This window comes from Rhynchophorus ferrugineus, unplaced genomic scaffold, assembly GCF_030347505.1.
Source record: "Rhynchophorus ferrugineus isolate W39M unplaced genomic scaffold, kcgeb_rfMv2 rfM7, whole genome shotgun sequence".
NCBI lineage: Eukaryota > Metazoa > Arthropoda > Insecta > Coleoptera > Curculionidae > Rhynchophorus > Rhynchophorus ferrugineus.
Genome location: NW_027472586.1, coordinates 25,940,563 through 25,967,194, shown reverse-complemented (window position 1 = coordinate 25,967,194; position 26,632 = coordinate 25,940,563). Strand labels below are relative to the sequence as shown.

At 32.5% G+C, this 26,632-nt stretch overlaps 2 protein-coding genes across 3 annotated transcripts in view; both read right to left on the bottom strand.

Annotated features, from left to right (window-relative positions):
* NPFR (Neuropeptide F receptor) overlaps window positions 1-26,632 on the bottom strand; it is a 245,932-nt gene that overhangs the window by 21,271 nt on the left and 198,029 nt on the right. For both annotated transcript variants that reach the window (XM_076409734.1, XM_076409733.1), the window contains 2 exons: window positions 383-643; window positions 86-325 (listed from right to left, as the gene is read on the bottom strand). In XM_076409734.1, the coding sequence (XP_076265849.1) occupies window positions 86-325; window positions 383-643 (501 nt within the window). The remainder of the gene's footprint in view (window positions 1-85; window positions 326-382; window positions 644-26,632) is intronic.
* On the bottom strand, window positions 12,030-25,865 carry LOC143199884 (uncharacterized). Its single transcript, XM_076410004.1, has 5 exons — window positions 25,336-25,865; window positions 25,110-25,233; window positions 13,197-13,309; window positions 12,958-13,132; window positions 12,030-12,072 (listed from the first exon to the last, which is right to left on the bottom strand). Exons 1-5 carry the CDS (start codon window positions 25,748-25,750, stop codon window positions 12,030-12,032), a joined length of 870 nt encoding a protein of 289 aa, XP_076266119.1. The 5' UTR covers window positions 25,751-25,865.

The following is a 26,632-nucleotide window of genomic DNA, read 5'->3' as shown; positions in this document are numbered from 1 at the left end:
TGTCGATATGTTATAGTAAATGTATTTCTCAAATATATATTAATAAAAAAATATGAAAAATAAAAATGAGAACTTTTATACTTACCATCATTGGCTGGCTTGTAAATTTATTGGAATCGGTGGATAGATCTGCTATTAAATTGAACAAGTTCAGTGGTAACCAGCTGATGCAAAAGATAATAGCAATGGATCCTAGGAGGATGTTCGTACGTTGCAATCGACGACCTCTCAGTTGTCGCCGATTTCTTTGGAGATTTTCTTCCGTACTTACCAAAACACCTTGAAATCTTCGTTTCAATTTATGCGAAATGCTCAAATACGAACACTGTAAAAATAATTCCCATTTTAACGATTAAATATTTCATTGTCTACATGCTCTTACCGAAACAATGAAAATTGGCAAAGTGTACTGGAAAATTAGCGAGAAAATGGAGTAATAAGCCCGGCCGTGCTCTACCGGCCAATTTTCTATGCAAAAGTCGAGTCTGAATATGACGCTTCCGGTCATAGTAAGCTCGTGATGAGTTAGATGTCTAATAAAGAACAATGGCGAAGCTAAAATCATGGCGATCAACCATATGGCGGAGAGTATCGATGCAGCTCCGAATATTTGTAAATTTTCTTTAGTAGGATACACTATTACCTGAAACAAGAGAAAATGTTTTTAGAAAATCTACATTATCACTAACATAAAGAAAAAAACTAAAATATTAACAATAATCATAGATCCTAAATAGGAACATTATTAATGAAAAACACATTAACTGAAAAGTCCCCGGCCAACCATAGTAAAATACATTTTTTTGGCAAAATTTGTGTTTTTTACTCAACATAATTCCCTTCAAGGGTGATACACTTGATAAGTGATTATAGCGACCCTCAAAATTTTCGATACCATTTTTGTAGTACAATTTGTCCTTTGCTTCAAAATAGTCTCAGTTTCGGCGATCACCTCTTCATTGGGACGAAAATTTCTTCCCATCCAGCATTCTTTTGAGATCCGAGAACAGGAAATAGTGGCGAGGGGGTCAGTTCTGGAGAACGGAGGGGATTAGGAAGCAATTCGAAGCCCAATTCATGGATTTTTGCCGTCGTTTCCACTGACTTGTGACACGGTGCATTGTCTTGGTGAAGCAGCACTTTCTTTTTCTTCAAATACGCCCTTATTTCAGCGATTTGGTCCTTCAAACGGTCCAATAACGCCATATAATAGTCGCTGTTTATGGTCCTTCTTTTTCAAGGTATGAAAAAATTCGGATTTGTTACGCTTGATTACATTCAAATACTGCTCAGAATCATCAACTCCTGATTGTTTTTGGTCAAAAGTGAGCTCGTGAGGCACCCACTTTGCACAGAGCCTTCTCATACCCAAATATTCGTGAATGATATGATGCACACGTTCAGTTGTTATCTTTAGAGTGTCTGCTACTTCATACAATTTCAATTTGCGGTCATTCAAAATTATTTTGTGGATTTCTAAATCTTTTTCATCGGTAACAACCTCTTTTGGTTCCTTGACGGTTGATTTTCCTAGGACAGTGTCCGGAAACTCGGCATCAAGCCAAGTTTTTGCTTCAATTGTATTTTTTCCCTTCAAAAAGAAATATTTTAGCAACACGTGAAATTCCTTTTTATCAATTTTTTTCACAATAACAAAAGTTGCTTTACTTAAAATGTTATAATTCACAAACTAATGATCCGACAACTGTCAAACTTATACACACATCTTTTGAGGGTTAGGGCCAACTAAAAACTTATGGATTTAGTTGTAATAGCGCCATATATGTCTCAGGCCGGGGACTTTTTAATTTACCTGTTACATTTAGGGTGTCCTAAAATTTCGATAATATTTGAATTATTGTATTACTCTGCTTTTTCATTAAAAAAAAGCTTTTATCATAAAAACTGGTTAATCAAAATATTTTCGGTAATTTTCTACAACTTTTTCCCATATTTCTAACAGCATGGCAGCATACAGTAATAAAAAAACGATGATGTTGTTGTTTGTTTTGCAGATGACACAGCTGTCATAACCATTCGAGATTACAACACTGAATCAACCGAAAATTTAATTACATGATTAGTTTATAATATTAATGTTTTTATAAGTGTAGTAAGAAAATTTTCATTAAACAGTAGGCTTATTATACATATAAGCCTTATATTAAAAACAATTATATATTTCTTTAAAACAATGTAAAGCATCACGAATAAATATAGAATCAGTTATGAATAGAACTAAGTCTAGGACCACTATATAAAATAATGATATTTTTGGTCATAATAGACAATCTCGGAGAACAACATCAACTTTGTCAGATAAAATAGCTAATTAAAATATTTTCGGTATTTTTTAACAACTTTTTCCCATATTCCTAGCAACATGGGAGCATACAGTGACAAAAGAACGATGATGTTGTTGCTAGTTTTACAGATGACACTGCAATCATAGCCATTCGAGATAACAACACTGAATCAACCGAAAATTTAGTTTTAGAATTTGTTTAAAATATTAATGTTTTTATAAGTGTAGAAAGAAAATGTTTCTTAGACCGTAGGCTTATTAAACATATAAGCCTTATATTAAAAACAATTACATATTTCTTTAAAACAATATAAAACATCACGTATAAAACAGAATCAATTATGAATAGAACTAAGTATAGAACCACAATATAAAATAATGACATTTTAGGCCATAATGGACAATCTCGGAGAACAACATGAACTTTGTCAGATAAAATAGCTATTTAAAATATTTTCGGTAATTTTTAACAACTTTTTCCCATATTCCTAGCAACATGGCAACATACAGTGACAAAAGAACGATGATGTTGTTGCTAGTTTTACAGATGACACTGCAATCTTAGCCATTCGAGATAACAACACTGAATCAACCAAAAATTTAGTTTCAGGATTAATTTAAAATATTAATGTTTTTATAAGTGTAGTAAGAAAATTTTCATTGAACAGTGGATTTATTAAACATATTAGCCTTATATAAAAATTATTATATATTTTTTTAAAACAGTATAAAAGCATCAAGAATAAAACGGAATCAATTGTGAATAGAACTAAGCCTAGAACGACTATATAAAATAAAGACAATTTTGGTCATAATACACAATCCCGGAAAACAGCATCAACTTATATTTTTTGAACATAATATCAGCACTTGAATATGCAGACTTCCTCAAATCCCATTATAAATTTTGGCAATCAAATATAATTCGTCTTGAAGTATCCTCGATTATTGATAAATAGATATTTAATACTGTTTGAGTAAAAATTAAAGGCATCTAAAATAAAACAGCGTCAATAGTGAGTAGAGTTATCCCTAGAACTACTATATAAAATAATGAAATTGTTGGTCATAATAGACAATCTCAGAAAATAACTTGAAATTAAAGTTTCGGCACTTCCGAAAGTCTAATTAGAAACTTTGACAATTAATTACCACTCGTCTTCAAGTGTCCTCGATTATTAATAAATAGTTACCTGAATTCTTAAATAATAGGTATATAACATCCTGATATGAATAATTTTGTAACTGTCCAGCACTTTAATATGAATTTTTCCCTGAATGCAAATTTCCAGACGATACTTTTAAAACAAATGATAATTAGACATCCGAACAAACACTTCAACCTTTATAGCTGTTAAGCAGTAGACCTAAAAGCCCATAATTTGGACGAAGCATAAATTTTCCTAACTTAAGCTCCTAATATAAATGCAAATTTCTGTTAAGCACTTCGTCAAGTCTTGTACAATCAAAAAAGATTTTATAATTTACCGCCTATATTAAGCACTTAGTGGATTTTATGCCAAACATAAGGTTCAACGGTCCAACGAATCCGAAGCCGTATTAAATCGTGTCCATTCCGGCTGCGATGGTGTGAAATAAATTCTTGTTTCAGGGAAGGACTTATTTTTATGTAGACATCCACGGCCGTCTCGTCCTCCGGGGATGTCGTCACAATGAAGATTTATAAGGGAAAAAATGTTCAAACGTTTTCGAGCGTTAAAAATCTGTCGAGCCCATATGTTACCCCGTAGCAATTTTACCACATTAGCAATACCTTTTGGGAAGTTTTACAGATGTGACATTATATTTTATATATATACATATATATATATATATATATATATATATATATATATATATATATATATATATATATATATATATATATATATATATATATATATGTATATGACAGGGTGACTTAATTTTTAACAGATTTATAAGCACTACTATTACTAAGAGGTCATTTGAAAAGTCCCCGCCCTACCATAGTAAAACACATTATTCAACATAATTTCCTTCAAGGGTGATACACTGATTATAGCGACCCTCCAACTTTTAAATACATATAGATAGTTATTTTCCCAGCTAGCATTTTTTTAGATATGTGAACAGGAAATAGTAGTGGGGGCCAGATTTGGAGAACACGGTGGATGAGGAAGCAAGTCGATAATTGATGGATTTTTTCCATCGTTTTCAATGACTTGTGACACGACGCATTGTCTTGATGAAACAGAACTTTGTTTTGACGCTATGTAGTAGTCGCTGTTGGAGGTCCTTCCTTCTTCAAGGTAGTCAATGAAAATTATTCCATGCGCATCCCAAAATTAGCGTGTCCATTGTGTGCAGTCCATTCGGATGACCGTCGATTGAAATTCGGAGTGAAAGAATGGAGCCATGATTCATTTATTGTCACATATCCACTCAAAAACTCGGGTTTATTGCGCTTGATCATCTTCAAAAACTGCTCCGAATCATCAACTCGTCGTTGTATTTGGTCCAAAGTGAGCTCGCGCGGCATCCATTTTGCACAGAGCTTTCCCATAACCCAATATCCATGAATGATATGATGTACACTTTCAGTTGATATCTTTAGAGCGTCTGTTATATCATTCAATTTCAATTTGCGGTCATTTAAGATCATTTTGTGGATTTTTTAAATGTTTTCTTCGGTAACGACCTCTTTTGGGCGTCCATTGCCTTGACGGTCTTCCGTGCTTATTTCACCACGTCTAAACTTAGCATACCAATCCCTGATGGTCGATTTTCCTGCGGCAGTGTCCGAAATTTAGCATCAAGCCAAGTTTTTTCGTCATCTGAATTTTTTCGAAATTCGAAATTCCTTTTTATCCATTTTTTTCGCAAAGACAAAAGTTGCTTCACTCAAATTGCTATAATTCACAAACTAATGATGTAAACAGCTGTTAAATTTATACACGCATCTTTGGAGGGTTAGGTCTTACAAAACACATATGGATTTAATTCTTGTAGCGCCATCTATGTATCAGGCCGGGGACTTTTCAATTGACGTGTTATAATTGTTGTTGTCTTATTTCAGTAATTAAACCCTCTGATTTCCTGATGTAGATAAAGTTTCTCTTTTGTTCCAAGGCCATAATTGGTGTTATTACTTCTGTTCCGTCCTGAAGTGATTCGTAATAGGTTATGGTCCCAGTTCTGTCAATCTAGAAAGGATAAACTAAAGTGTGAAAAAGAATTATCGCAAGCTAATCATAACTGAACTCATTGGTTTTGTATATGTAATTATATTCAACCAAATAAAAGAAAAAAATTACAGGATAAAGAAAATAATATGGGGAGATATGTTAGAGTACCAATTATTGAAGCGAATAACTTCAACAACTTTGAGTTTCGAATACAAACAATATTAAGAAGGGAAAGCTGTATTAATGCCATATTAAAAAGGAAAACCGTGCAAGCGCTACCACGCAGGAAATAGAGAAATGAAACAAGAGAGAAACTTTATATAATTCGTTGGTCTTTTATATCATTTTTAAACAGCGTCGAAATAAACCACATCGAAGGTAGAGTGCAACTTGTTATTCTATTCTACATAATAGGAGTTGTTAACTCCTGTATCGACATGAATCATATATTTAACAATTGATTAGTTCATTTTCATTTAAAATAATCCAATGTTTATCTGTTGACTGTTTGTTGATTGTTCAGGGTTTCGGATCATGTGACTTCATAATCACATGTCCTTATCACCTTCCAAGTTTTTAAATGTTTTTAATTTGTTGCTAATTAATAAGTTGTTTTGAACTAAACATTTATAAAAACGACTCTTTCAGGTACATATCAATACATAGTATTGAGGATGATGTCTCAAAATACCGATCCGAATTTCGCATGGTCTCAAAAGACATGCTATTTTTACAACATGGAATTCAGATTTTACAATTACAAATTCAAAAAATGGAAAAAATTAAGCAGTGTCTATACGGAGTTGTAATTTTGCCCTGTAAAGAATCAATCTCTGGTTATCCGGTCAGTAGTAAAGCTGATACAAAACCTGAAAGAGTCCAGCTAGATAAATATATCGGCATTACCGGTATTGGTATAGAGCTAGACAACGACACTGTTTGGAAATATTTACGTGGATCTAGGTATAAGAAGTTGTTCGAGCATGAATTGAATTAATATATCCAATGCTTAACTAAAGCGCAACGAAATTATGGACACTACAGGATAGTGAGTCGCCACAAACAGTTAGAAAACCAATAGTGAAGGCAAAATGAAGTGATTTTGTCTGTGTGATGGGATTGAATGCGAATATTTTACTATCAGATACTATCGTTGATCAAACGATTGATGCTTAACTCTACTGTGGACTAGGTAACTGTTGCCTCATTTTCTGGGTATAAATTTTTCCATTTTTTCTTGCTTTGTTCTCTCTCCTTTCTGACCTTGATTCCAGATTCTCTTAATAAATATTGTCTCTTCCATGTACTGAAAATGGCCATACCAACTAAGTTGTCGCATATCTATAAACTCCTCTAATGGTTTAATTTTGAGGTCTTTTCATATCAATTCTTGTTACACTTTTCGCTCTTTCAAGAAATTTTCTTTACGCTTCCTATATTTTGTTTTTATATTTCCTGGGTATTCATGTCCTGGGTATAAAACATCATCATTCAAAATTGACCTCCGATGGATCAAGCGCTTCGTATTTGGTGTTTATTGTGTTGTTACCGCTTATTTCCAAGTCTCTATTTTGACTCAATATCAGATTCTCTATATTCCAGTTAACCTCCATTTTTTTATAATTGCAAAATATTAAAAACTGCATCAGCATTGTATATTTTATATATATATATATATAGTTTTGTACACCTTCATTTTCGATTTGTCCAATATATCTTTCTTGTTAATATAATTACTATTCATTGCGTAGTACAGATGAAAATATTTCACATTCTTATATTAATTTACTTTTCTTGTACTAGTTTACTTCACTTTCTATTTATCTTCTGTTAATAAAAAAATGTACTAATACTAGTTCTCTCATCGTCTGTCACTTGTTCGATACCTCTCATAGTGAATTTGTTGAGTGATTCGTTGGAGCCCTTTTATTTGTTTATTGTTTGTAATTCACCCTACGCCCTGGTTGCTTCCAGCTGGCGATTTCAGGTAGACTTCCTTGCGAACTAATGAAACACTTTACTTCATACTCCTAATAATATTTGCACTAATTACAGTTTAATTGAACCAAGGCGATCGTTTATATGGGTCTTTCTATCTAGACTTCTCGACTCGGCCTCATGAATTATCGCGAATTGTGATGTTGACAAACTTAGTTGAACGATTGAAAGAGTGCAAGAGGATTAGAACACATAGGCTCGAACTACTTAAGGTGGCAAGTATGTCACGCTGACTCCCAAATTATACTGCATTTACCACTTACTTTCTCATCTAGTCAAAAGTCAATTTTAAATGTTTTTCCGTATTACAAATAAGCTAGAGGCCAGGTAGCGGTCACAAAACATGATCAACTACTTACCAATAATATGTCGGTGAAACAAAATACCGCAATGAATTTATAAAAACAGATATATAATATCTTATAATAGAGGTATATTGGGAAATGACTATAAGAATTTTACAAACATAAATAACAATTTTACTCATTTATCTCTCCGACATCTTTAACATTCTCAGATATCTAAATGTATTTTCATGTTCTAATAGGTCAATTAAATAGTCCCCGGCCTGACTATAGATAGCGCTACTAGAATTAAATCCATATGTTTTTTAGTTAGCCCGAATACTCAAAATATGCGTGTATAAATTTGACAGCTGTCGGACCATTAGTTTGTAAATTATAGCATTTTGAGTGAAGCAACTTTTGTTATTGTGGAAAAAATTTATTAAAAGGAATCTTGCATGTTGTAAAATTATATTTGAAGCAAAAACTTGGCTCGATACCGAGTTCCTGGACACCGCCACAGGAAAATCGACCATCAGGGATTTGTATGCTAAGTTTAGAGGTGGTGAAATAAGCACGGAAGACGGTCAAGGCAATGGACGCCCAAAAGAGGTTGTTACCGACGGAAACATTTAAAAAACCCACAAAATGATTTTGAATAACCGTAAATTGAAATTAAATGAAATAGCAGACACTCTAAAAATATGAACTCAATGTGTACATCATATCATTAACGAATATTTGGGTATGAGTAAGCTCTGTGCAAAGTGGGTGCCCCGCTAGCTCACTTTTGACCAAAAACAACTACGAGTTGATGCTTCGAAGTAGTGTTCGAAGATGATCAAGCATAATAAACCCGAGTTTTTGCGTCGATATGTGACAATAGATGAAACATGGCTCCATCATTTCACACCGAAGACCACTGGAAAGTCATCCGAGTGGACACGATAAACCCGGTCCAAAGCGTGGGAAAATGCAACAGTCGGTTTTCAAGTTTATGGCGTCTGTATTTTAGGATGCGCATGTGATAATTTTCATAGACTACCTTGAAAAGGAAGGACCAACAACAGTGACTATTACATAGCATTATTGGACCGTTTGAAGACGAAATCGACGAAAAACGGTCGCATTTGAATAAAAGAAAGTATTGCTTCACCAAGACAATGCACCGTATCACAAGTCAGTGAAAATGAATCTAGCTTCGAAATGCTTCCTCATCCACCATATTCTCCAGATCTGATCCCCAGCTATTATTTCCTTTTCTCAGATCTCAACGGATTACTCGCTCGGAACAAATTTTCGTTGAATGAAGAGGTGATTGCCGAAACTGAGGTCTATTTTGAGGCAAAGGGCAAATCGTACTATAAAAATGGTATCGAAAAGTTGGAGGATCGCTATAATCAGTGAATCGCCCTTGACGGTAATTATGTTTAATAGAAAAAAATAATTTTGCCAAGAAAATGTGTTTTACTTTGGTAGGCCGGAAACTTTTAAATTGACCTGTTATAAGATCATTGCAAAATATAATTCAGTAGATTTATATTGCTGTAAAATGTTAGATTCCATAAAACATTTTAATAACATAACTGGTGCACGAACTTCATCCATAATGATGTAATTTTGTTTGCATTATTTTAGCAAAAGCATCGCATTATATGAAGCGTATTACACGTTATACACATCCATGATTATAAAAGGTGTATTTGGATAACGACCCTTTTCGGCTCTGTCATCATTAAATAGATGGTAATGGTCCAGTACCTGGACCACGAACATAGGGGTAAACAGAAAACATTTTACCCATAAAAAGCTGAAACAGGCTTTTTATTTGCCCCCTTCGTCTGTGCTTTTTAGTTAGAGATTGGTATCAAAGTGGAATTTGGGTGTGTGTCATAATAATCGTATATAATAAGAAATTTGTTGTTATTGCCGACTATATTATTCAGGTCTCCAATAAACTCATTCATAAACAAAAAAAATTGACTTCAAAAAATAAATACGGTGATAAGTTGCACTACAATTTATTGCCAAAGAAGTGAAAAATGTGTATTATTTATAGCTAAATATATTTTTAACAAAAAAAAATTGACTTCATACAATTTATTGCCAAAGAAGTGAAAAATGTGTATTATTTATAGCTAAATATATTTTTAACAAAAAAAAATTGACTTCAAAAAATAAATACGGTGATAAGTTTAATTAGCAAACTTAGAATTTTAGCAGAAAAAAAAGTTTTAAAATCAAATAAGTACATAATAAACCTCATAATAAGTAACTAAGCCGGCTTGGTGGCGCAGTGGTAAAGGCGACAGGACATTCCTGCTACGGTTGCAATAGAAGCAGATTCGAATCCTGCTGGGCATTGTCGTAAATTTATGTTTGTGATTGATTATCATTGTCATTGTCCTATACAAAAGTGCAAAATCCGATAAGGAAAATGATCACAGTCACGGATAAGACCCGATGTCTTCTGGGATAAATTCTAAAGTTGGTCACATGTCAATCGGTAGGATTAATGCCGAGGACCGTGGCTCAGAGCTCACGTTTAACTGTAGGTCCAGTCCAGATCTTAACTTCTGGTTGGTAAAAGGAGACCTTATAGTAACTTAGAAATAAATAAAAATCAAAAAACTTATTTAATCTATCTACTACACATATTTCAAATTCTAATATATACACATAATTCAGCTTAATACTTAGTTAAACCTATTTTTCTATTTACAATATTATTTTTACTACTACCAACCAATCACGTTGAAGTCGGCACGAGTAAAAAATTATATTTGTTTTGTTCGTAATTTAGTTTTCTATAGATGTTACAAAATTATATTATTATTTTTGTATTGTTTAGGCTCGGCACCGACTTCAAACTGATCAATAAATAAATGGGACATAGAAACAATGATTGAAAATAAGGAACTTTTCAGGCCCTGGGGTCCGCGACTTAGTCTAGGTGATTTAACAAATGATACAATCAAACTGGAACAAAAAAGTTGCTGCCCTGTTGGGAAACTAACGCGACCTCCGCCTGTGGGGTTAACTTTCGAACGATTACACTATAGATGCATTTGCCTACCACATTTCTACAATTGCTCATATGCGATGAATAGTGCAATATGCATAAAGAGAAGCAATCCGACTGGGTTCTTACACTGAACTACTTCCAACTGTTCGTCGCATCAATTCAGCAATAACATTATACCCAAATATCTGATTATTTTAGACAAAAAATATGTGAAAACATTGTACGTGCCTCTAAAATTTGAGGTGTTACTTCGGTTCGCAATCCCCCTTCTTTCCCCCATGCTGAATTGGTTTCAACGAGACCACTTAGGAAGTGAACTCTTTCGACTAAAAAAAGAGTTTTGAAAATCGATCCATAATTAATGATGATTTAATAAAGAGAACATAGTTTTCACATTTCTCTATATAAAATAATAGTTTTTAATTAATACCATTGAGTTATTCAGGGTTAAACGTTAACTAATGAGCCTTAAAAAAACCCTGTTTTAATATGAAGAAATATGTTGCTGAAACCCATCACACAGTTCTGTAAATTATGTATATTATGTTAATCTCATATCTCCATTGTCGGTTTCAGTTTCAACAACTTATTAGACGAAACCCCTCTTCAAGCTTTCAAAGGACCTTCAAGACATCATTGTAACTATCGACTATCTCCAGATATTTACATGTTTAAAAGACTTCGTGAGTTTTCTGTGACGTAAAGAGTCTGCGAAAACTGCTAAGAAAATGAGAAAGTGTATCAGATGAATTATTATGAATCCATTGAATTATTATGATTAGTATATATTGTATCAATTTTTTTTAATAAATACCTTTTTATGGTGAACAATTTATAAAAATACATGCAAGCACCTAATATTCGAACCATCCAGCAATCTATGCATACCATCGGTGTATTTTTTTTTTGAAAATCGTGTTTCATATATCAATGATCCGAAGAGCTAGAAAAATTGCAATGAAAGGCTACTGCGTTTCAATTTACTCCTGCTGCTCATGTGAGCACTCTTCGGTTAATGCGTTGGTGAGATCTAGACAAGCTAGTTTTTGTCAACGACGCTGTAATCTTACCAGAGGCACCGATTATAGCAGTAAGTTATAAATTTGTTAAACATAATACCCCATCATTGCCTACATAGTGATATACTTGTTTAAACGAATAATAAGATATACAACACCATCCTCCTGAAGCATTAAATTTTGTTTACTATTTTATTTGGTAAAAATACTGAGCGGCAATTTGCATTTATATTAAGTCTGCAAGCCTTTTAATCTAAATTGTTCGCTCTTGAAGCTATAAAGATAACGTTTCAGTTAAAAACTTAACGGGATTCGTTTGAGTTAAGGCGAAAAAACCTTTTATTACTTCAACATTAATAAATTCCAACAAAGAGCCTTAAATCAAAGCGTCAAAGGAGGATTATTGTACTCAATAGATACAGTGCTTGGAGAATTAATATTCAATACGGATAAGAGAATAATAAACGAACTAATGGAGTGATTAATATGATTTATATCTTTATAATGTTTAGTATTAAATGTATCTCAAGATATAATGGTTTCAATAATACGAAAAGTTATAATGCATTATATTATTACATAATATATGTTTTCATTTCTTTACAAAAGTGGGATAAACGAACGATGTTTTATTTTATAAGTTTAATTTATTGTTATTGACATAAGTGTAAATAATTTCCTTGTCAGCCTTGGAGGTCGCATGTCTATATTGGTGTCGGGATTTACTGCAAAGTGTTGGTTGTATTAAGATTACTCTTCTGGTGATCACTTTATGAAACATCAATATATTTTGTTTTAATCGAAATTAAAATTTTAAATGTGGTTTTTAATACCATTCCTATTGCAAGTATGTGTTGGTGTACCAGTTCATCATAATGCTGACAACATCTTTCCTATTATTCAATTCGGACTATTTTCTTTATATTGCCTCTCGCAATCTCTAGTTTTCCACAGTAGAGTTAAATATGAGGGTGATTCATATATGATCGAGACAAATACAATTACACGTTTATTTTCTATTGAAAACATTTACAAAAATTTACAGTTTTCTTGGGTATTTCCTCTCACTAGTTACGCATATTGTCCATCTTTCCGGAAGTTTTTTAATGTCGATATCGAAGAATTTCTTAGGCAACTCGGACAGCCTGTGCGCACGAACTCCTCTACCTCGTCATCGGCGTCGAATCTTTGAACTCCAAGGGCTTCTATCATTAGTTCAAACATGTGGTAGCCGCAGGATGATAAATTCTGGCTGTAGGGGGGTGTTCCGGTACCTCCCACCCTAATTCGGATATTATATCGAGCGTGAATCGCGCGGTATGAGGGCGCGATATCTTGGACAAGAATCGCACTTCGTGCTGGAATGCTCCTTCGTTTCGAGCGATAAGCGCATTTCACGTGCATTTTCAGAAGGTTGAAACGGTTCTTCAAAATGAGTTGTTCTGCGCAGCTCATTCTCGACGGTCTCGCGGTCATCCTTAAATGTTTTGGCCCATTTAAACACGGCAGCCCTACTCAGGCGCTCATTATCTAATAGATTTCGCAAACGTAGAAAAAAATCCATTTTTTAACGCCGTCCCACACTAAAAAACGAAATAAGTTGCGCTACGGCGGTCGGCACTTGACATTCACTCGTAGTCGTAGCACGCGCGTGAAACATGCGTTTGTCTCCATCATATTTGAACTACCATCATATGAATTACTTGATCAACAAAAAGTAGTTCATAGTGGACGATATCGTTCCAACGCAATTAGACGAGGTTTTCGCAAACGCTTGTAACAGCTATCCATCTCTATGATATTGGAAGCAAGCAATTAGCATATGTGATCTATTTATAATCACTGATGGTATTTCTATTTTATTGTATATATATATATATATATATATATATATATATATATATATATATATATACGAGAGTGACTATTTTAATTTTGGGGAAGAGAAAAAAACAAATAATTAAGCTGCGAATATATTTTTATTGTTTTTCCAAGTACTCGCCACGATGATCTCTACACTTTTGCGTAAGCTTAAACTAATTTTCAAAGCATTTATTCCATTTCGAATGAGGTATCTTCAAAACATGATTTTTGAACGCTTCGATAGCTTCTTCGAGCGATGAAAATCGCTGAGCACGCAGTTTGGATGGGAACAAAGAGAAATCATTGGGTGCCAAATCAGGGCTCTACGGCGGGTGACCCATCAATTCGGTATTTTGAATGATCTAATAATCTTATTATTAGGTTTATTTGATTGATTAGGCTGATTCGTGACAGATCGCTTTGTCATAATGAAGAACAATCCGGCGTCTCTTGTTTTTTCCCTTATTTCACCGAAAACTTCTGGTAAACAAGTGGTTGTGTATCAATCAGAATTTATTGTTCTACGATTCTATAGAGGCACTGTTGCAATATGATCAGTTTTCCCGAAGAAACAGGGCACCATTTCCTTTGAAATGTTTCATGCGCGAATAACCTTTGTTGGAATTAGTTCGTCTTGGAACACTCACACAGTAGACTGCTTCTTACCTTCGAGCTCATACGAAGATATACAGGATTCGTCACCTGTCACGATTTTATAAACGTCTTTCGAAGCACCGCGATTGAACTTCTTAAGCATTTCTTTGCACCAAACGACACGAGCCTTTTTTTGAGCGATTGTCAAATTGTGTGGGATCCAACGCGAACATATCTTTCGCACAGCTAAGTGTTCATGTAATATCGCATATATGCTGGTGGAACTAATGCTAAAAGATACTCCAATCTCATAATAGATGGCATGACGATCTTGTTTAATCATTTCGCATGCAGCATCGATGATTTCTGGCACAGCAGCCGATTTTGGATGACCTTCACGAAACTCGTCGGACAGCGAACTATCACCACGATTGAATTCGCTAAACCAGCGATACACGATGGTTTTTGATGGAGCTTCATCGCCAAAAGTCAAATTAAGTTGACTGCTGCACTCTTGTTGTGATAATCCACGTCGAAAATCGTAAAAAATAATCGCACGAAAATATTCACGATTTAGTTCCATTTTTTTACCGAGGCGAAACTTTCAATCAAATATAAAATAAACAAACAGCGTCCGTGCGACAAAATGTTCTGAGTGCGTATATCGTCAAAATTGTCTTTACGATAGAAACGGAAGATGAACTGACATTACAACAGTGTTGCTAATTCCCGAAATATAAATAGTACTAAAAATATTGCTTGTCATTTCTTAACTGATATTATTTGACTAATATTCAATTAAATTTAGTTAGAAAAACATAAGGAGAGACGTCTCCAAAAAGAACCCTGTGAGTAGCTTTTTTCATCGAAAAACTTTCTCCTTACCTAGCAACCAACGTTCATCAAATGTATTATAATGTAACATCATTTGTTAAAAACGCCTAAAAGAAAAAGTAGTTTAAAAGAAAAAAGTTTCAAAATTGTGCCATCCTCGAAAATACACCATCAGTCAAGACAAACTTAAAGCTTTTTCCATCAGCATCAATCTGAATGTTGACGGGAACAGTTTTCGCTCGAAAAAATTCAGTTCCAAGGAAGCACACATTCAAACTAAAATATTTTGTCGGAATAAATTTCTACCGTGTAATGAGTGTTTCGGAACAAATATCTAATGTTAAATGTTCAGTTCTATTTATTTAAGAAATGGTCAGTAGAGGCTTCGGTGAGTCTATCTAATTTTATTTAAAATTTAAGAACAATGTTTTGAGATTGTTGGCTGTTATACTAAATAGCAGGAAGCCTCCGAGTGGTGTACACCGATTACAGGCTGTCCCAACCAAGCAGTAAATTTTTAAAATAAGTAACTTTATTAATGAATTAATGACAATAAATTGTAAAATAAATTATACTTATTAAGTCCTAGCTCAGTTTTGGTTAAAAAACGTTTTTGGCAACACTAATGTCCAGACATTTCGAGTTTCAGAATTATCTGCGTATGTTCTATGGTCCACAGTCTACAATTAAAGTTCTGTATCCAGTCTTTCTCATGGTCTTTCAATCACACCCACAAGTAGTTCTACTTGTCCTTCATATTTAAATTAATGGTTACTTTCTATTAGCATTATATTGACTAAATTAAGATGAGTTTAATGTCAAGAGAATTGCAATACTGTTCTTAACATTAGTGTCTTTTCTTTCCTTCTTTCCGCCCCCCACTTTTTAAGATATATTACATTTACTTTCCTGGGCTGCAACTTTGTTGAGTTAAGATTAAAATTTCTCTCCTTTCCCATTTTTATTTTCTTGTTTCAGCTTATTCTTTGAATGAGCATATGTCCATGGCGAAATATGAAAGAGAATTATGATATTGCGTCTCGCGTAGCACAAAAGTATGCTATACCTTGAGGAGCATTCTTCCGAACAAGAACATTTTTATATATGTAAGCGTAGCTGACTCCAGTTTCGTAAGATATATGTTGGTGGATATGCAAGCCTGTATATGTCGTTAGTCGACAAAAGCGAACGAAATTATAATAAAAATGCTTTCAACTTTATTAATATCAGTGCTTTAACATAACTTGTATAGCATCAATGACAAGTGAAAAGTTATCTTCAAAATATTATACTTATTCCGAAACAGACATACTCTAAAATCAGCGAACATATTTCGAGGGTATTGCTATCAGTTGATTTATAATAAAAGTAGAGTTTCGAAAACTTTCGCACAGATACATTATAGCGCAGTAAGCTACATTGAAGACGATAACGTAATTGTTAAGATAACATATGGACTTTTATTATTATGGTCTTATAACAATAGCATAATGGGCTAAAAGAGGAAATATAAACAATGTAAATTACCTGTACTGAGGGTTTAGTATTATATGAGGTACTTCGATATATCTGTATTATAATCAAGTTTAACATATTGTTATTATTGGAAACAAGAGTAAATTTCACGTTAAAGGTAAGTTAGAAAGGCAATTTTTTATATTACTTTTCTTAATATTAAAACTTATACATAGTATATTCAAAATAGCAGTCAGACAATATTTTCCTTATTATTATATTTAAAAAAGCAATATAGCTGTCAGACAAGTTCGAACACCTAACCGAATCATCCTGCCAAAGTCGTCCGGTTGTCAAGCGTCTGCAAAATTCAAAGTCGTCCGGTTGTCAAGCGTCTGCAAAATTCTTCAAAATATTAATTATAATTACTACAGGTTATAAATCCCAAAATACAAAAATGTTCCTTTTTAAGTTACAAAAATAGTTTTAGTTATTATGTGTTTATAAACCGGCAAACTTTATCCGAACGCTTTGCTTGTTCTGATAAATTTTGAATCGCTGCTTATTATTACTCTGCTTCAAAATGCCGAATCCAGAAAGAACAGATTGCGTTTCTAATCATTTACCTCGAACAGGAACGAGATAATAGAGTGAAAAATTACCGGTGAGATTAGATAATTAATAATTTGCTGCGGTTTTTATTGAATATATATTTGAGTATTGCAGTTGCACTAAATGTTAGTATGGACAGAGTCACTGAAATATCTAAAAAATAAAAAATATAATCTTAGAATCACCGCAAAGAGACCGTCCTTAGGTCCTTATACTAATAGGTTGACGAATCAAGATAGCTATATCAGAGATCAAATATATGACATCTATAAAATCAGTGAGTAGTTTTTTGAACATAAACTTAATTTAATACAATTATTTCAGAGAAAACTGTTAATCTGAAAAGCATCCATAGAAAGCTATAAGATATCCAGCTCTTTGAGGGATACAGAACATCCTTTCATAGATTGTTAGGTAGTATAGGATTTAAATGGTGTATAGATAACCTACGAAGATGTCTAATAGAAATTCCACACATTGCTTTTAAAAGAATACAGTTTTCAAAAACATATAATAAAATCAAGAAATACTTATTATATCAATATGTGTATTTAGATGAGACATAATTATTTCAGAAGAGGACCAATATACCCAAAGGTCACTTATGGCAAGATGGTAATAAAAATTGTGTTAAGACAACAAAAGTTGATTAGGTTTTATTAGTCATAAGATTTTTTAAAAGTTCATTGCAGATATATTGTTCTTTATGTGGGAAACAGGAATGCTTAACAACCTCTTCAGTTTGGATGAACTCGATCAAGCATATTGAAAAAGAATTTTATAAATAATGAAATTATGAATAAATGTTAGATATATTTGAAATTAACATTTTAGTTATTCACTTTAACGAAATTTTCTACATTTCTGAAGGTGCAATATAATTAATATACAATAACTGTAAGAAATCTTATTGTATAGTGTGAAAGTTATATGGGCACAGATTGAAATGTGCGAGAAGGGAAAGTATACTAATTGTTTTGCAGATATGGCAAATGCATTACGAAGAATGCAGTGATTAAATATAGCTTTATTAAGAAATATGTATACAGCTATTAACATAACAAACTAAGGAGAAATAGAGTTATGTCAAAATTACTTTACAAAGAAACACTGTACCGAAGGAAGTGAGAACTAAATGTACAAGGCACTATGATGCAAGTGAAACATATTACTTGGATATATAACTGGTTAATTAGGTGGATTAGACCTCCAGAGGATACCAATATATAAAAATAAGTGCTTTGAACTCAACTCATAGATTGTATGGGAAACATTATAATGTAAATATAATAATAAACAACCCTAATATATAAACTATAATAACTGTATAATTAATTTTAGTCTTCAGTTCTTTGATAATATATGCATTAGATGTACTGTTTTTAATTATGTTACAATAAATTATATTTTATAATAGTAGTTTTTAATTAAATAATAAAATTTTTAATTTATGGCAGTTTAATTATTTCATTTAGATCAGAATGTTGTTATACCTCATAGCCAAAATTAACTAAAACTCAGAGCAGATCGTTTCGATGTCATCAACTCAGATGACGTGAGTTCATTTCTATTTTAAATAGACTGTATTGAATAATCTAAATATGTTTTGGATGCAAAGTTTAATTTTAAAATAAACACCTAAAATACCAAATTTAAATAATTATAATAAATGAAAGTAATGTTTTAAGCATTATACGTCTATAAAATATTTTTAATCGAGATCAATTTTACAAAGCTTTACTTGAGATTTGTCAGTCATTCTGGAACTAAAGCTGTTATAATAATTAGTATTGATTGAAAGTAACCACAATTATACGCCTTATTTTTCACTTAAATGTTTTTAATTATTTTATAAAGTCAAGCATTCATATTTGTCTATTTATGTAAATTTCAATTTCATAGTTTCTGGATCTAAATTAACAAACAACACACAATATTGTTTCATTATTAAGATTTTTTTCCAGGAAGGTTTTGTTTGAACTGTCATTTTATTTAAAGAGCCTATTTATAAATTTGCCAGTATTGTTTTTCAAATAAATATATAAAACCCGTTACAGAGAAATATAATTCATCTTGATTTAATTGAATGTGATATACACAATAGAATGACCATCTATTGTTTAGTCATTAACTATCTTTTGCTATCGACTGTCTCTTTCAATTACTTTCAGTCGACTAGTTTCTTTCGACTACTTTTGGACTAGTTTCAGTCATGACTAGTTTATTCGAATTATTATTTGTTACTATTATTTTCAGTCGCGAGTACTTTAGTCGACTAATAATAATTTGTCGTCCTATATGTTTATTTAAGCTTATATGTAAATATATAGAAGAAATATGTATACATACGTATATATGTATATATATATATATATATATATATATATATATATATATATATATATATAATATTATTTCGTTACTTTTATAACCATATAAGGCAGTTTACAGAAGCTCGCTTGCAACTTGTTTATTATGTACATTTAGGTGTTTTTCTATAAATTATTATATATACTCTTTTGATTCTTTTTTAATTTTTTTAACAATCTTAATGAAGATAGTAATAAAAATACTATGACATTAAGAGCATATTTATAATCTGCATAATTTGAATATGCAGAAGCAGCAGGTATACTATCATACTTACAAAATGGAAAATAAATCCATAGGTCAGAGTGATTTGTTCTTTTTTGACCCGCTAATTGGAATACTAAAGATGAATTTCATACGTTATATCGCTATTGAATTGAATATCGACCGTAAAAGGTTTTTAAACGATTGATATAAGACGGCATATCAAAAGAAGATCGATAATGGTATAAAATCAGTGAGAAATGTAATGGGTGAAGATTCGATTGACGAATTGCTACTGAAACCAGACTAAATCGAGTCACTTTAAACCGACTAAAAAGAAGGGGGTTCTATGCTCGGCTGTATATCTTTTTTTAATGTATGTTCGCCGATTTCTCCGTTAATTTTGGACCAATTTCCAAATTTATTTTTTTGTTCGAAAGTTCCATTGGAACCAAGTTAGGATATGATGGTTGTAGGGGGGTAAATTGAGGAAAAACCTCAAATTTCAAAGGCACATACAGTGTTTTCACATATTTTTTATCTAAAATAATCAGATAATATATTTCGGTATAATGTTACTGCTCAACTGATGTGATGAAATATCGGAAGTAATTCAGTGTAAAAGCCATTCAGTTTGCTTTATAAGCACTATCCATATCATATGAGAGGTCGTAGAAATATGATAAGCAAATGTTCCTACGGTGTAATAGTTGGAGGTCGCGGGTTCAATTCCTAACAGGGCAGCAACTTTTGTTTATTCCAGTTTGATTGGAACATTTGTCAAATAACCTAGGCTGTGTAGCGGGCTCCAGGGCCTAAAACATACCTTTTTTCCAATCATTCTTTCTATATTCCTATTGTTTCTCATACGGGCTATGCTTTTACTTGGGCTATCCATTGTAATATCTAACACTAAAATGAGAAAAATAGAATATTTTTAGAAAAAAAGTTACACGAAGTTCAAAAAATAAATAAGGAACTCACTAAAAAGAAGAAATAAGCAAACCTAAACTTTTAACACAAAGAAAAGGTTTTAAAATAAAACATGCAGGTAATAATCCTTGTAATAATTAAATAATAATCAGTTTGATGTCGGTACCGAGGCCAAAGAGTTATGTTAAATTTGATTTGTTTTGTTCCTAATTTAATTTTGTGTTTATGACATAAAATTATATTATTATTTTTGTATTGTTTGGCACCGACGTCAAACTAATTTTTAGTTATTACTACGATTATTACGTACATATTTTATTTTAAAACGTTTTTTTTTTTGTGTTAAAAGTTTGATGCTACAAATGGCAACAATATTTCATCATTTTAAAAAACGGGTTTGTAATTTTTTTTCTATAGTAAAATTCATTAGTGATTTCATGTATATATTCATTCAATAAGCTGAAATCATTTAGTTTTTGTGTTAAAAGTCCAAGTTTTATTATTTTTTACTTTTTAGTTAGTTCCTTAATTATTTTTTAAAGCCGGTTTATTTTTTTTTGTAAAAATTTTTTAGAACGAATGATTACAAGCAATGGAAAATGGAGCACTCAAGACAATAATTTGTGAAAAAATAGTGGTCGAGGTCTGGAGAAGTTTCACCAACTATAGAATGGTGCTACAAATGGCAACAATATTTCATCATTTTAAAAAACGAGTTAGTATTTTTTTTATTGTAAAATTCATTAGAAATTTCATTTATAGAAATCATTCATTCAATAAAATTAAGCTGAAATCACTTATTCCTCAATAATGTATATATGCCAAATGAGTGAATATTTGCCGCATCATATAAAATATCATCTAGTGTATTATACATGTTAAACATTCAAGCTGGCTAACTAAGCATTGGAAACAAAGTTATATCAGGTTTCTGTGAACGACTGAATATTAAATTTTTGACAATTTATTTTATTACTCGGAAAATACGTCCGACTTCACTACGGTGGAGTAAGTCCAATTACGTTTTATTCTTACAGAAACTCTTAACCGAATTATCGACTTAATTCAAATAGTTTTTGTAATTTTCCAGCTTGAACTAAATTGAATGCATGAGCGCTCTGGGCACTTCAATGTATTTTCTTGAATTCAAAGAGATTTTTAAAAGAACTAGGAACAGGCCACTAAACTTTAAAGGTATTACTTTTACGAAGGTTCTCTTAAGCTGTCGAAAATTAAAAATACGGAAGAGGAGAAATGAGGAAAAATAATATTTATTTTCTTACGCATTGTATTCACTTATAAAGTATATCGACTGTTATAGTTTGTTTACTTAGTAATAACAATGAGTCGGGGAAAGGGATTTTTTTTTTTAATTTAAAGGCGAATTTATTTATATCAATATTAAACACGAATAAATATATATATATATATATATATATATATATATATATATATATATATATATATATATATATATATATATTAGAATATATATTATAGAATATATATATATATATATATATATATATATATATATATATATATACTAGCTGACCCGACAGACTTCGTCCTGTCAAAAAGATTTGTAATGTGGCAGTTTTTGTGCCTACGTATTTTAAAAAATTCTCCTGAACAGAACCATCACCCTGGTGATAGGGCGTTGTGAATAAAAAATAATTAAATAAAACATATATAAGGATTGAAAAGTAAGTAATCGCTTTATTGTTAATCATGTGAATCATAATTATTATTATTATTATCATTATATTGCTTTGTGGTATACGATGTTTTTTGTTTGATTACCTGGCGCATAGATAAACAAATCTGATGGTTTTCCAACACGGGAACAGGCAACATACAATTGACCATGTGAGAAACATGGGTTTTCTAGATTAATACCACAAACACTTAATGATTGCCCCTGGGACTTGTTTATAGTCATAGCAAAAGCAAGCCGTCAACATGTCTATAGGAAATTTGCCATTACCAATGTCAATGAGTTGTTTAGAGAATATGTTTCCAGATTGGTCATTTTGCAACTCGACACGCATATTCTTGCTTAAATGAAGTACTTTAACATGTTTCCACAAATTGGAGGACTTTAGACATGCATTGAGTTCATCAGCTGGCGTTGATCGTGGAATCACTGGCAATGTTTGACGAAAATCTCCTGCTAATAAAATCATTGCACCACCAAATCGGTTATTATTGCTACGTAGATCTTTTAAGGTTCTGTCTAAAGCCTCCAAAGATTTTTTATGTGCCATCGTGCATTCATCCCAAACAATCAATTTACATTGCTGCAAAACCTTTGCCATTGCAGAGTTCTTCGAAACGTTGCAGGTTGGAGTTTCATTGCTTTGCATATTTAATGGCAATTTTAGTGCTGAATGGGCTGTTCGACCACCTTCAAGCAAAGTTGCTGCGATTCCCGACGAAGCGAGTGCAAGTGCAATTTTATTTTGTGAGCGAATTGTTGCTAATATTAATGAAATAAAAAAAGTTTTTCCTGTACCACCAGGTGCATCTAAGAAATAAATCCCTCCAGTTTCATCATTTGTTACTTTCATAAGAGTTTCAAATACATACTTCTGTTGTTCATTTAACAGTGGAAGATTTGTTTGAATTTATTCTTTCAAAGCGTTGAGATCATACAGTCTTTCTCGATGCAACTCTTGGTTAAAAGCGTCATGCATTGGACGATTGGGCGCGGTCAGGCCTAATTGAATTAATAGTTTGTTTGACATTATCAAGCACATGTCCTCAATTGAAATCAATGCTTCATTGTAAATTTCTTCACTGATTTGTATATTTGGATTTCCCATTCTATTCCGTATTTGATACAAAATATCATCACACATATAATCTTTGTACTTCATCCACAAATCAATTGCGTTTGATGGGAAGCATGTAGATATGATTATAGAAAACAATGTTCGTATTTGATGAGTGTGTGATGATATTACAGCATCATTGAGAGTTTGATCCCAATGAGCGTCATTTTCAAGCAATTGCAAACGTTGACAGGCTTCTCTGTAGGATCCACACAATTCACCATCAACAGTTCGTAACTGTTGGAATGATGTTGGGCCACGTACATTGACTAATAGCAGTCGTAAATAAAAACATTCATCATTGCTTGGATGTACTGAATAAATCCGGCCAATCGCATCGGTGGAATATACATCTGTATATCCTGGAACTGGTTTTCCTTGTTTCCGTCGTATAAATCTCCTTGAGGATTGATTCCAGGTATAATATTTTGGCATTTCAGAATATAGCAATGTTTGTGCGAAATCATCGTTTTGGCATGTCTCAAAAAAACTGGTTAATGTAGTAGATGGTGGCTGAGCAGCTCTTTGTACTGCGTTCTGTGCTGTAAAATACACTCTTTGTCCATTTTCTAAATGCACAGCTAAGTGAACAACAGAAGGGTGTCTCTCATGAATAGGAAAAGAAAATATTCGCCAAACTGCTTCATTACTACTGACATAGCGGCCCATTTGGTATTGGGTAACTTCATCATTAGAATTCTCTGCACCAATTCCAATCACAGCCATATCACTCCCTTTGGTTACATATTTGCAAATGTATTTAATCGATTTCACTGAATGGCAAGATTCAACGTTGATGTGTGCTTTGAATGTCTTTGATAAAATGGGTGAATATGGAACAATCCAACGATTATCTATTTCAATATCTTGTTGATTTAATTTGACAATTGTTGATTTTCCATTGTCTGCTGTCGATCTGCGACGATACAATGGATAACCGTCATTACCAGTAATTGTTTCCGATATTAATGTCCGTCGATATCGTTTTGAACATTTACCATCCATCATACACGGTGAATTTTGATTAAGAGTTCCACAGGGACCATGTATCATGTTTTTGATAACTACCTCATGCAATCCAGGATCTACTTGTACATTAGGGATTTCAGCTGATATCACTGCATCAACTTCATTTGGCCTTATCTTTTCAACCAACCAAATCAAAATGTGTGCATGTGGCAATCCTCGTTTCTGTCACTCCACAGAATACATCCAGCAGCGTGTCTCACCAAACACATTATGTTTTACGATGAAATTCATTAAAGATTTCAACTTTTGTCCAAAGACTCTGGCTGTAATATCATGACGATCAATGGATGATTTCCCAGGTAATAACTCCTGCTTAATTTCTATCCATTGCGGATTGCATGTAAATGTGATGAACAAATCTGCTGTACCATAATGACGAACATACGACATGGCATCTTGAGCATATTCGTGCATATGCCGAGGGCTTCCGATGTATGTTGCTGGAAGAATAGTCATCCGACCGACATTCTGTGCATTTCCATCAGTATTAATCGCATCTCGAAGGTGAATATACTCTTCAGATCGGAGTTTGGTTTGATTCAACCTGATGAATGTTAATCTCTCCGTTTCAATTTTAACATACATGTCATCAACATATTTGTGATATAATCGCCGACATTTCAATATGTGATTATCTGCATTTTCCCGAGTCATTAGGCGGTATGAATAATAGTTCATTGAACTGACTTTTTTGTTGGTTTCAGAACCTGTAAACAGATTTTGTTTTAATAACATTCAAATATAAAATTAAAATACATAATATAGTGACTGAGATATTATCGCCATAGCTAAACTAATATTTTAGTTACCTGTAATGGGATTTATCATTTTTATTGATAAATCGTAGCCATCTTCACCTTGCCAAAATATAATGGGATATTGCAGTGCATCATATGAGCGGTGTGTTTCCTTTATAGGTTGTAATTGAAAATTCCGACGATGTAAAACAATATCACGGGATTCCAAGTTTTCTCCAACTACAACGATAGCAACTTCATCAATAGTTGGTGCATTAAAACGTCTTGTATGTTGACCTGCAGGTGTTTTATCAGCTCTGATTACAATTTTGTGATTATCGGATGGCATCAGATCCAGGGCAGTTTTAAACAATATAATCAATTGATTGTGTTGATGAAATAAAGTTTGTAATTGTTCTACAATAGACCTTTTTACTAAATTGTTATGTGCACAACGCAGATCAATTTCTTGTGGTGAATTGCCCATAAAATAAATTTGCAGGAATTTGTTGTCGCTATCTGACACTGGTAACAGTGAACCTGCTCTGTGATATATTTGCCCTTGTATCTGTAAATAAAAAAAATATTATGGTGTGGTATAAATTAATGGATTGTCAATGATCAAACTTAAATAATATTTGATCTTAAAAAGTATATATTTAGTTTTAACTAATATCTATCAAATATAAAATATAATAAAAGTGTCACTGAAACTGAATCACCATATAATATGATGACTAAGTGATATATTTCGTAATGATTAAGAAATTGAAGATTAGTAACACATCTTAACTTTGGTGACAGAAAATTTTGTTCGCTAAAATAATTATGAGTAACTGCTATAATACATACCTTGAAAGTTGGCATAAAATTTTCCCGAACTGCATTTGTTGCCCCAAATGAAGTCATTTGAAAGCAATTGTTATATTGTTGAATATGTGTCAAAAAGTGTATAGAATCTGTTCCTATTCCTGAAACCAATGAGTACAATGGTTCTGGTGGTGGATCCAATTGTATCAATTTCACTTTACCATTTGCGCAACACAATCCATTGGCTTCGTTTTTGTATTTTAATGCCTTACAGTGTGAGCAAACCAAGTTCATAGAACCAATAACAACACATTGGTAGTTACTGTAGTCAATTGACACATCGTAACTGAAAGCAGCTGGATTCAAACTTGCGCGATTATTAGTTGAATGTCGCGCTCGCGCTTCACGCGAATCAAATATAAATTATTTTTTCACTAATCACGAACTAAACAAACACTAACTAACTAAACACTCTGCACAAAACACGATATACGAATTTGTTTCGTGTATCACTTGACAATTCATCTGTCATCTGTCAAAAGTCATCTGTAACAGACAA

Coding starts and splice junctions, on each gene's coding strand:
- LOC143199884 (XM_076410004.1), bottom strand. CDS start 25,750: ATGGGCAATTCACCACAAGAAATTGATCTGCGTTGTGCACATAACAAT. Junction 25,234..25,335: donor AATGATAAATCCCATTACAG/GTAACTAAAATA, acceptor ATCTGTTTACAG/GTTCTGAAACCAACAAAAAA. Junction 13,310..25,109: donor CACAAATATGTTGATGACAT/GTATGTTAAAAT, acceptor GCGCCTGAGTAG/GGCTGCCGTGTTTAAATGGG.